The following is a 12576-nucleotide window of genomic DNA, read 5'->3' on the forward strand; positions in this document are numbered from 1 at the left end:
AGCCACACTTGCTCCTGAAACTCACTGAATCACCACACAGATTCAAGTTCAAGAACTCCAGTCATGAGAAGTCTCTTCTAGTTACTCTGAAATTTGCCCACAGCTCAAGGGAAGGGGTATCAGAGACCCACGTTTCCCTTGCTAGAAATGTGTTCCCACTATTTCCTTTGCTCAACAAGATTAAGATTTAAGAACACTTAAAAGAAAAGGAAATAATTTTGTAAAATGCTGGCATTCTCTTTCAGAGTTAAGAAAACAAAAACCACAGCTCAGTTAATGGTTCTTGAAGCTGATAAAAACTTAGCAATGAGGAATTTTCAGGCTTTTACAAATAGTGTGATCAGGCCCTCAGGCACTTCTGTTGCCCCTGTGTTTTTCTTTTTGTGTGTGTGGCACAATATACATACATAAAATGTACCATTTTAACCATGTTTAAGTGTGCAATTCAATGGCATTAAGCACATTCACATTGTTATCCAACCCTCTGCTGCTGCTGCTGCTGCTAAGTTGCGTCAGTTGTGTCTGACTCTGTGCGACCCCATAGACAGCAGCCCACCAGGCTCCCCCGTCCCTGGGATTCTCCAGGCAAGAACACTGGAGTGGGTTGCCATTTCCTTTTCCAATGCATGAAAGTGAACAGTGAAAGTGAAGTCGCTCAGTTGTGTCCAACTCTTAGCGACCCCATGGACTGCAGCCTACCAGGCTCCTCCCACTATTGGAAAATCCATGGGTTTTTCCAGGCGAGTACTGGAGTAGGGTGCCATTGCCTTCTCCGTATCCAACCCTCACTACCATTCATCTCCAGAACGCTTTTCTTCTTGCAAAGCAATACTCCATACATCAAAGGGTAACTCCCCAACCCTTTCCCTTTCCCAGAAGCCCGCATCCTACTAGACTCCTCGAGGTGCCTCCTATAAGTGGATTCATACAGTAGTTTTCCTTTGTGTCTGGCTTATGTCACTGAGCATGATGTCTTCAAGGTTCATCCATGTCACAGCATGTGTCAGGATGTCCTTCCTTTTTACAGATAAATGTCTCAGTCGGTCAGTCAGTTCAGTCGCTCAGTCATGTCCAACTCTGCGACCCCAAGGACTGCAGCACACCAGGCTTCCCTGTCCATCACCAATTCCCAGAGCTTACTCAAACTCATGTCCATCTAGTCGGTGATGCCATTCAACCATCTCATCCTCTGTCATCCCCTTCTCCTGCCTTCAGTCTTTCCCAGCATCAGGGTCTTTTCCAATGAGTCAGTTCTTTGCATCAGGTGACCAAAGGATTGGAGTTTCAGCTTCAGCATCAGTCTTTCCAATGAATGTTCAGGACTGATTTCCTTTAGGATGGACTGATTGGATCTCCTTGCAGTCCAAGGGACTCTCAAGAGTCTTCTCCAACACCACAGTTCAAAAGCATCAATTCTTCAGTGCTCAGCTTTCTTTATAGTCCAACTCTCACATTCATACATGACTACTGGAAAAACTATAGCTCTGACTAGATGGACCTTTGTTGGCAAAGTAATGTCTCTGCTTTTTATATGCTGTCTAGGTTGGTTATAGCTTTTCTTCCAAGGAGCAAGCATCTTTTCATTTCATGGCTGCAGTCACCATCTGCAGTGATTTTGGAGCCTCCCAAAATAAAGTCTCTCGCTGTTTCCCCATCTATTTGCCATGAAGTGATGGGACCGGATGCCATGATCTTAATTTTCTGAATGTTGAGCTTTAAGCCAACTTTTTCACTCTCCCCTTTCACTTTCATCATGTCTGCATAGACCACATCTTGTTTATCCATGGATGCTTACTTCCACCTTTTGGCTACTGTGAATAATGCTGCTGGGAACACGGGTGTACAGGCCCCAGGGGAAGGTGGGGTTGTTGTTTGTTTGGTTTTCTGTTTTTGTTTTTTTAACTGTTGTGCTTTGGTGTTTTATTTATTTTTTTATTTTTTTTGCTGTGCTGGGGTTTAGTTGCAGCATGTGGGATCTAGTTACCTGACCAGGGATAGAACCTAGGCCCACCTACACTGTGAGCGAACACAGAGTCTTAACCACTGGACCACGAGGGAAGTCCCAGGTGCCTGTATTTGTAAAAGAATGTGGGTAAACGTGGTTTTCAGCATAGGAGCCACATCGACCTCAGCCCAGGGCAGGTGCCAAAGCCTGTGCCTCTTTCCCCAGGGTTGTTTTTAAGTTAAGGCCTGTCTGCAAACAGGGGCCGGAGCATCCAGCCTACTGCAGCTGGGACCCTCCACCCCAGGTCCCCATGGGTGACTGTTAGTTTGAGCAGCTATTCAGACTCCAGGTGTCTCCAAGTGGAGCTGGGCTACAGCGCATGCTCTCCGCCCTGTCTGACCCAGATGTCACTAACTGGTTTCTCTCTCTCTCGCATCCCGCCCCCTCCTGCCCTCTATGTCCCCTTTCCTACCCACCCCCCACCCCCCTTGCCATCTCTCGTCTCCTCTTTGCTGGCTCCCTGCCGCTCTCCAGTGCGACCAAGACCAGTGCATTCAGAGCACCAAATTCGTTTTGCAGGCCGCGGCCACGCCCCTGCTGCAGAGCGAGCCCAGCCTCACCAGCGACGAGCTGCACCTGCCCGGGAAGCCGGGCCTGGGCACGCCCTGCGCCAGCCTGACGCTCGGGCCGCCCACGCCGCCCTCCTCCATGCCCAACCTCGCCGCCGAGGCCGCGCTCACGGACATCCTGCCCCTGAAAGACGAGCACGTGGGCCACCAGTTCCTGACCCCGGACGAGGCGCCCTCGCCGCCCACAATGCTGGCGGGCAGCCCGCTGGCTCACAGCCGCACCATGCACGTGCTGGGCCTCGCCAGCCAGGACTCCCTGCACGAGGACTCGGTGCGCGGCCTGGTGAAGCTCAGCTCCGTGTGATCGCGTGGCCCCGGCCCGCCCAGGGGATGCTGCCCACCGTGGGAGCGGCAGGCGCGGCGCCCTCACCGCGATCCCCCACCGTGTGACCCAGTGCGCGGGTGGCCAGCACAGCTCTAAGCCCTGGGGTAGGAAGACCCCTTCTTGGGAGAGAAATCGGAGGGCCCAGACGGGCAGGACCTCAAAGGCTGACAGCTTGGTTTCATTTGAATTTTCTGCCCCACCCTGACCGGCTTCGCTAACAATGAAAATAGAGACCTATTTTCAGGTGTTTGGAATATGAAGGGTGGGCCTTGGGGGAGGGAGACAGCCGCGGGAGGCGCCCCCCCAGCAGAGTCTGGGAGGAAAGGGGGCCACCTGGGGGGCTCCTCTTGCTGCTCTGGACCAGGTAACAGAAGGTTTAGGACCCTTGTGGCCGGACTGAGGTTGCACTTAAGTGTTATGCTACTAATATTTGAAATAGACATGCCATTCCATTTGTTAATTTAAAAAAGGGAAAAAAAAACCCGACCAGATGTGGACTGCATGCCACGCTCCAGTCTGTGCACGATGGTGACGGTATTGGAAAGGAACTGCTGCTGCTTTTCTTTCTTCTTTTTTTTTTTTTAATTTCGTGAATTCTCAAGTGCTGTTTTATGGGAAGACGGTGCAACAGACCAAGGCTAATGGACCTTGCCATCCTCGCCAGCTTCTTCAGCTTAATTCTACACAAGTAGGTGGCGCCTGGGCTGCGGAGGGGCGGGTTTTATCCTATCCAGTATCAGTTAACCTTCTGTTTAGTAGTTAACCTGAGGTGTTGTGTTGCACACACACAGCACTGCAATCTTCACCTCCTTGTGTGACCAAATTCCTGTGGACAGCCAATAAAATGACGTCCTCTGTTATTTCGGATCTGTGTACAGTTATCCTTCTCAGCTGACATGACACCACCACCACCCAGATGGCCTGCAGAGAGTTCGGTTTTATTGAAGCAGCTCTAGTGAGGAATGGTCCCCAGTCAAAAAACCAGCTCTTTGAATTGTGGGGGATTCATGGGATGATGGGGCTTCCCTGGTGGCTCAGACAGTAAAGAATCTGCCTGCAATGTGGGAGACCTGGGTTTGATCCCTGGGTTGAGAAGATCCCCTGGAGGAGGAAATGACAACCCACTCCAGTATTCTTGCCTGGAGAATTCCATGGACAGAGGAGCCTGGTGGGCTACAGTTGTTGGGGTCACAAAGAGTTGGACACGACTGAGTGACTATGGCTGTAGTGGAATTTGTTCCCTTTTTACAGATTGGGCCATGATTACCGATCTATGGCCAGTTGTGGGGAGAGGGCTCAGGGAGAAGCTGGGCTGGGGGCGTCTGCTCTGCTTTGGGCTGTGTTTGAGTGTTGCCAGAGCTCAAGGGTAACTTGAGATCCTGGTAAAAGTGTCAACAGAGAGGAGGAGAAACTGGCTTATTTTAGGCGGGGATCATGTCGATTGTCATTCTTATCCAGACACTAATCAGAATGGAATTAAGAAAATTACCACTTCACTCAGGTTTATGTATCATCTAGAAGGGAACCCACCAGCTCTGCATTTAGGAGGGAAGCCACTTTGAAGGCAGCTGCAGGGACTAAACCGCCTTCTGTCCTTTCCAGACGATAAACCCAGCAAGCAAACCCACTCAAGTTCAAAGTTGGGCGCTTGCTCCTCACAACCACATGAAAGCAAGGTGCACTGATCGGTGACACCAGAAGCCCTGGATGATTTGCACTGATGGAAAAGGGCTGTTTCTCCTGAGGAAGAGTTCCCCTCATATAGAAGAAAAGCAGAAAAGAGGAAAGAAATAGAGAAGCACAGTTCAAGTCTTCTTTGGAATAAGGTCATTTGTTCATAGGTAAAAAAATAATCTGTGCTGAAAATAGCTGCAGTCAGTGAGTTCCCTTCTAGATGATACATGAGCCCGAATGAAGCAGTAATTTTCTGCAGCAAATCTTTGAACCATCCTTATGTTTCATACTCTGTACATGAATAGAAAGTGGGAAAGGTAAATTATGTGGCCATTTTTTATTTTCTGGGCTGCTTCACAACTTGTGGATTTATACTTCACACTTGGAATTTATACTCACAGGGACAGAGTCCTTCCTTACGCAGCCACACACACCCACTGTCATATACACACACACAATTCTCCTTGCAGACGCTGCTTATGAGCAAAAAGTGACAGCCCCTCAGTGTGTCTTCCTTGACCTCCCAAATTCTCTCTGTTCTTTGCCTCCTTCCGTCTGCTCCCCAGAGACCCGGGAGAGAGTTGGACCTGGTGAGAAGAGAAAGGTGGCTCAGTTCTCACTGCTCCCTGTGTGGACAAGTCCATTCCTGACTTCTTCACCTGGAGGAAAAGACAACGGCCTCTCCATCTCTAACATCCTCTGATTCAGTGATTGCAATTTCCCATGACCAGTCCTCTTCCCACCTCACTGGGAAAAAGTCCACGGAGCAAGGATCGTTACTCACTTTTCTCTACATGAGGCATGTTTGCTTAATATTTAATGTCAGTCCTCCATCCCACCTCTAAGTCCGTCCCCTGTATACACTTGATACTGCTTATCAAAGAGGGGATTGGGGGTATTGGTGACACCCAGCTAGGATCTTCAGGGTCCAAGAGGAAGATGAACTTGAGTGGGCTGATTTGCTAAGACAATTAACCTCTTAAAACCCCCAAACCAGAGGGATCCCCGTAGTCCTTCGCTCTGTGGCTTGGAAAAGAATGCAGTGTCTGTAGGTTGACCAGTTGTGCTCCCAGGAGCTGCCTTCTTCCCTGTGGGTGAAGGGTTGATCTTTAGCAGACTGATTTCCCCGGTTATGGGTCTGCATTTCCCATCACCTGATTGCATATAAATCTATTTAATATTGAGTAGTTCCATCTAGTTGTGGCTGAATAGACCTTGATCTTTCTACATTCTGTCAGTGGGTTATGGATTGATTGCATACTAGCTATAAAATATAGGATAAATATTTTACCATGCTATTAAAGCTTGGACCGTTCTCAAACACAGTCACGTACACACTCATTTTGTTGTTTAAAAATTCATCTGCCTCCATCCTTCCAGGAGGGCTCGGGTGCTTCAGGCTTCTCAGGCACGTGAAGGCTGTATTTAGCCTGAACGCCCAGGTTCCCAGGAAGGCCGTGGATGGAATACCAGAGCAGCTGACAGCCTGCCACTGAAAGGGCATGGCGACCTGTCGCTCTGCGCCTGGGGAGAGTCAGCCCAGCGCTTGTGCTGTGCTTGCTCAAAAATGCTCATTCCAGCTTTCAGATGTAATCATTTCAGCCTATGAGAAGGACGGCACCTTCTCACCCTGAGCCAGCAAAAAAGCCAGATACCTGTTCTGGTCCGGAATAGCACCAAGGAAGGATGTTCTCGGAGCTCTTCCCCGCTCCTCCGAGTGCACTGCCATCTTCCCCTGCTGCGTTTAGGATGCTGACTGGGGTTCAAAACGAGAAGCAAACCCCATGTCAGGAGGCCTGAGTGGGTCAAGCGCTTTCTGTGGCTTTGAAAGCCCCTTCACTCTTCATGCCCTGATTCAACCCCAAGAAAGATGGGATTGCCAACACCGGCAGTGGTGCCCTTGATGCCGAGGTGTGTGACGGCATCTCCAGGGAAGTACTGGAACTCAAGCTACTTGGGGTCCCTGGAGCAGCCTTTTGAGGGTACAGAGCCAGTGACCAGCCCCTCTGTGGGTCTCAGAGCCTCCCAGCCCTGCACCCCACAAATGATTCTCTGTAACATCACTGCCCCGTTCCAGAGCTCTGCCCACAAACCACCCTCTTCACCTGGAACCCCGTGTTTCTCTGCCTTGGCTTACAGTTTTTGAAGTTAGCTGAAAGGCATCAGGGGTTTCGGCTAATAGTATACAGAATATTTCCAAAGTTAGTTGCCTTTCATTTATCCACACTGGTTAGCCCACTTAATTCTTGACAGGTAAGAGATAGAGGATAAAGGGAATAAATGTTAAAAATACTTTTCTGATTAATGCCTTACCACTGTTTTGAAGCTGAGCCTAAATCAAATCAATGTTTACATTTTTTATTAAGTACCTATGTGTCTTGCATGTGTCAAATGAGAGAGCCTTTCAAATGAATTCTTAATCCTTCTGGTCCCTGCACCTGCCCTGGAGACGTGCATGTGTCACTGAATATTGTTTTCCATGTTACCTCGTTAAAAAAAAAAAAAAAACTGCCTCTCATTTGTTCTCTTGAAATGTGTCTTGCTCTGTCTTACAAGATTAAGTTATCATTGAAATATTAAATAAGCTGAAGCGCCATTTTCTTGCAAATAAATGTCAAAGATGCTAACAGTTTCATAAATCAGTAAATCCTGTCTACTTGCCCTTTGTATGTGGTCTTGATAATAGAGCCAAGATGGATTTTCAAATACAAGTAGTTAGTACATTAATCCAGACATTCAAAATAATAGGGAGGTCAGAGATTGGATTGTTTCTGGAGCAACCAAATTTGCAGCTGCCACAAAACTAGATAAACAGCCTCCACTGAAATTATTTTTTCAATCTCATAAACCCCAGGAATTACATACAGAATGGATTGGAAATGAGCATCTTGTGCTAATACAAAGACTTTTCCTCCATCAATTGCTGATTTTTTAAAAAGATAACTTGGTATTGCTTCTGAAGATGTAAATGAAAAACTCTAATTGCCCTTGGTCTTTTAAGGTGGATTGTTGAACCAAGAGGCTGTATGGCATATCCAGAGATCTATTTTCTAGGTTTAAATGAATGGAGGTAGTTTTTGCCTGCAGCTAAAAAAAAAAGAGAAAAATGTTGAAGCCTTGCTGACTGTTTGTCCAGGGCATCCTGGGTTAGTATTTCACAATAGTCAAACATTTTGGCATAGAAGGGGAAAAAAGCATTTTAAACTTAAGTGGATTCAAAGCCCTAAATCTGAACCATGGTGATCAAAGAACACATAACATGGCATGTTTTCAGAGAAATTATGCTTATTTATATGCCTTTCATGTTTTAATCAATGTTTGCAGAATTGATCTTAAATCTGAAATGAATTAAGAAAGTATTTTTTCCTTCTTTAATAAAAAATGCTAATGGTATCAAATATAAACCTCAGTCTTCATAGGCTAGACACTGGGTAATTCAAAAGGTGTACAGGGGCTTTCCTAGTGGCTCAGTGATAAAGAATCCAATTCAGGAGACACGGGTTTGATCCCTGATCCAGGAAGATCACACACGCCATGGAGCAACTAAGCACGTGCACCACAACTCAGCCTGTGTTCCAGAGCCCGGGAGCTGCGACTACGGAAGCCTGTGGGCCCTAGAGACCATGTTCTGCAACAAAAGAAGCCGCTGCAATGAGAAGCCCGAGCACCATAACTAGAGAAAAGCCCGAGCAGCAGCAAAGACCCAGCATTGTCAAAAATAAATAAATAGAATGATATTCTTTAAAAAGTGTACAGGAGAAGAGAAGTGACTTGCAGTACTGAATTTGCACTGTGGAGATACCCATCTGGATAATAATGGGGTTTTCCGATCATGGGTAGCCTGACTGGTTCCTTGCTGCTTTGATTCTTAACTTTTTATGTTTACTAATGACTTTAGAGCTTCCTTGGTGGCTCAGATGGTAAAGAAGTGGGAAGGAGAAGTATTAGTCACTCAGTCATGTCCGATTCTATGTGACCCCCATGGAACACAGCCTGCCAGGCTCCTCTGTCCATGGAATTCTCCAGGCAAGAATACTGGAGTGGGTTGCCACGCCCTCCTCCAGGGGATCTTCCTGACCCAGGGATCGATCCCTAGCACTGACAGGCAGACTCTTTACCATTAGCGCCACCTGGGAAGCCCTGCCTGCGATGTGGGAGACTTTAGAACAACGCAGAACTTCAAACCCCTCTAATCCACTTGTTCTGTGTTCCACTTTCTAACACACACACACACCAGCTTGAAATCTCACCATATAGGAATCGTGTTTGGCTACTAGGACCAACACTCCCCACCCTCCGCCGCCCCCAAAAAAGTGGCTTAGACCAAAGGATGTCTTTGCTGTCATGCAAAGTAAGTCCAGAGACAGGCAATCCAGAGTCCACAAGGTCATCAGTGTCCAGACTTCTTTCTCTTTCTGTATTGCCATTCCTAGCACCGGCTTTCATCCTCAAGGTCACCTCACGGTCAGAATTTCTGCTGCAGCTCCAGTCATCAATGCTGGAAAGGAGAGAGCGGGAGGAGTAAAATGGACACAGGAGACTTTAGATGGCTCCTTTTAGAGAACTTTACTAGAAACTCACTCTGATTTCTTCATGGCCAAAGTTGAGTCAAATGACCATCCCTGGGTGCAAAAGAGGCTGGGGAATGCAGTGTTTCAGCGGGGCGCATTGCTGCCCCAAATAATATCAGGGTTCTGTTGGTATGGAAGAAGGTGAAATGAGTATTTGCTAAATAACCACAATAGATAACTTCACCTCCTTCTTATGAGCTCTCTCAACCCTTCTCTTCTCCACCCCCGCCCTCCCCCCAAAAAAAAACCAAAGCTCTGTCTTTATCCACTTTGCTCTCCCTTTAGAAAGTTCCTATTTCCTAAAGTAGGCTTGACCCCTCTCTCCCATGACCTCTAGGATCCAGGCCCTTCTGTCTTGCATCTTCAATTTTTCTCTTTCCATTAGTTCCTCTTTCTATGCCATCAAATAATCTCCTTAAAAAAAAAAAACCATCTCCTTTTTAAAACAAACAATAACACCCAAGAAGCTCTTCCTTGTCCCTCATCCCCAGGTTCCCTGCCTGGCACATTTCTGGGATGGTCTCTCCAGGGTCTCCAGTGGTCAAACCCAGTGACCTCAGTTTGCGTTCTTCTCTAACACCTCAGAGGCCCCTGAACTGTGGTGCGGCCATCAGTGGGATGAACTGCAGGAGAAAGGCAGGCACACGGGGTGGGGGGGTGGGTGCAGTCCTGAGGGTCCTTCTCTTACAAGCTCTCTGTGCTTTTTCAAGGGGCTCCCACCCTTTGGCTTGAGACAGCCAAGCCAAAGCCAGCAGGACTGTCTTTATTTCAGTTGGCATCTCCTTGCTCTCTGCTTTCTTCGCGTGTCCCCTATGTGAGGACACGTGGCAAGGCTCGGTCCTTGCCCTCTGCCCTTTGCTCTTCTCTTGTCATCCCCCTGCAAAACCTTCCCTACTCCCACGTCTTCCGTTCTCACCTCTCCTGTGGATTCGAACTCCTTGTCTCTGCTCACCTCCCCAAGCACTAGCCCTACATCTGACAGCTGCCTGGTAGGAGGAAGAGTTTCAGAACCCAAGATTCTGGCTCTAGCTTGTCTACAGCATGCTCTGTAACCTCAGGCAAGGGTGAGAGTCTCTGCACCCAGTTTCTGTACCTGTAAATGAGCTGCTTCTGGGGTCATCACGTCACTACTGGCTCAGTGTCCTCTTAACATCCCATCATCACCCCTAACCCAGCATGCCTAAGGTTGAATTCAACATCCTTCCCCCAAACCAGTGCTTACTTTAGTTGCTGCTCTCATAGTGGGGTCCTAAGCTGAAGACTCTAGAGTGGCCTTTGAGCCTTCTTCTCCATCCAGTCAGGTATCAAGTCCTGTTGGCTCTTCCTTTACAGTATCCATCAGATCTTTTTTTTTTTCCCCCACTGCATTGCTACCTTTGCTGACTACCTCCAGAATGTTGTGATGGCTGTCAAGTTCTCCTCCTCTTAAATTTTTTCCTATGCTTGTCCATCCCATACAACCCAGGGAAATTAATCTTCCCAAGCCATTGCTAGGCATGTGTCAGATCCCCCTTGTGTAAGATTACCAAGGCTTTTCTGGTCCATATGCTGCTTGAACTCTGTAATCTAGCCCCAACTGGTATTCCTGCCTCCTCTCCCTCCCTTCCTGGGCGTCCCTCTCTGACCACCTGGCCTCGTCCTCTTCTAGCAGGACCCATGTGCTTCCACCCACCCCACCTTCATTCTGCTCCTCCTGAATCTCTCCTCTTCCCTCACTCCTTCCTAACTTTCAAGGCTGCGCTCAGGGGCCAACACCTCCATGAGATAGCTGGCCGCTGGAGGGACCCCCTGCTTTCCTAAATCCCTCTGTATTCCTCAAATCCTAGGTCTGTCACATATTTTCTTTAACTGAGATGCAACTCACATACCCTGAATTTATCCTTTGATGAATTCATGTGGGGGTCTCAAGTATACTTGGAAGTACATTTGCTACCAACACCATGAATTCCACATTTCCATCACTTATTCGATCCTCCTTCCGGACCTCCTGGTATTTCTACTTTCACGTGAATGTCCTCTCTCCCAGCAAAACATGAGGGCCTTTCCAGGCAGGATACCCCAGCCCGAGGTGACACTCAAAGGCTCGGGAAGGCAGAGGCGGAAACGATGAGGACACGTGACAACCGTTCAAGAAATGAAGAGCAAACTCATAAGGGGACCCCTAACCCGAGACGTGAGGGCCTCAGAGAAAAGCCCTTTCGCCTTTTTACCCTCTTATGTGTCCCACTGGTAAGGAAATGAATTGTTGGAAAATCCAAGTCCTGCTGGGTGCTCAGAAGACCACTAGCTCCCCTCCACAAGTCCACCCAAGGCCCCTACTTCACATCTTGTGGCAAGGCATTCATTCTAATTCGGGATAAAATTGGTGCCTTAAGTCAATTGTCTCAAATAATTCCAACAGAAAAAAATTTAAAAACTTTGAAAATATAAAATCTGTGATCAATAGGAAAATAATTTGGATTATTTGTGGATTGCATGATTTCTAAAAAATGTTTTAAAATAAAAATCCATGAACCAGTTCTATTGACAAACACTTGCTGGACACAAAACACAGTATAAGGCATTGAATAGTGCTCATCACTTTCTGTGCCGTGATGTTCAGTGGCTGCTCATCACTTTCTGTCCCATGATGTTCGGTGGCTGCTCATCACTTTCTGTGCCGTGATGGTCAGTGGCTCAGTTGTGTCTGACTCTGCCACTCTGTGGACTGCAGCCCGCCTCCCCTGTCCTCCACTATCTCCCAGAGGTTGCTCAAACTCATATCCATTGAGTTGGTGATGCCATCCAACTATCAATACCCGCTTCTCCTCCTGCCCTCAGTCTTTCCAGCATCAGGGTCTTTTCCAGTGAATTGGCTCTTCACATCAGGTGGCCAAAGTATTGAAGTTTCAGTTTCAGCATCAGTCCTTCCAATGAATAATCATGGTTGATTTCCTTTAGGATTCACTGGTTTGATCTTCTTGATGTCCAAGGGACTCTCAAGAGTCTTCTCCAGCACCACAGTTCAAAAGCATCAATTCTTCAGTGCTCAGCCTCATTTATGCTTTCACATACGTACATGACTACTGGAAAAGTCATAGCTTTGACTAGATGGACCTTTGTTGGCCAAGTGATGTCTCTGCTTTTAAATACACTGTCTAAGCTACTGCATTTTGGTGTATACTACTTTTCTTATAATACATATCATATACACTTTTTACAATAGAGTAAAAAGTCATTCCATAAGTTGGCTTGAAACTCCGAATATATTTTCTCATGGAAACAAAATTTTAAAAGAGTATTTAAAAAAATTAAAAAAAAAAAAGAGTATTTAGGCCCCTAGTCAGTCCACAAAACACTCCATAATTGATCTGAAGTCATACCAATGACTATCCTTGAGTCTAATCGCCCCGAGGCACTCATGAACCCCAAACTTCTCTAAGTTCTGGCCCC

The 12576-nt window shown here is 47.2% G+C and overlaps 1 protein-coding gene across 4 annotated transcripts in view; it reads left to right on the plus strand.

The window, feature by feature from the left end:
• The window catches only part of ZDHHC14 (zinc finger DHHC-type palmitoyltransferase 14), a 292047-nt gene extending 288288 nt beyond the window's left edge, over positions 1 to 3759 (plus strand). For 2 of the 4 annotated variants that reach the window (XM_061428413.1, XM_061428414.1), the window contains exon 9: positions 2480 to 3759. In XM_061428413.1, coding sequence (XP_061284397.1) covers positions 2480 to 2878 — 399 coding nt within the window. In that variant the 3' untranslated portion in view covers positions 2879 to 3759. The remainder of the gene's footprint in view (positions 1 to 2479) is intronic. The other 2 variants (XM_061428415.1, XM_061428416.1) reach the window with 1 other exon arrangement.
• Positions 3760 to 12576: the final 8817 nt, after the last annotated feature.

This window comes from Bos javanicus, chromosome 9 (assembly GCF_032452875.1).
Source record: "Bos javanicus breed banteng chromosome 9, ARS-OSU_banteng_1.0, whole genome shotgun sequence".
Lineage (NCBI taxonomy): Eukaryota > Metazoa > Chordata > Mammalia > Artiodactyla > Bovidae > Bos > Bos javanicus.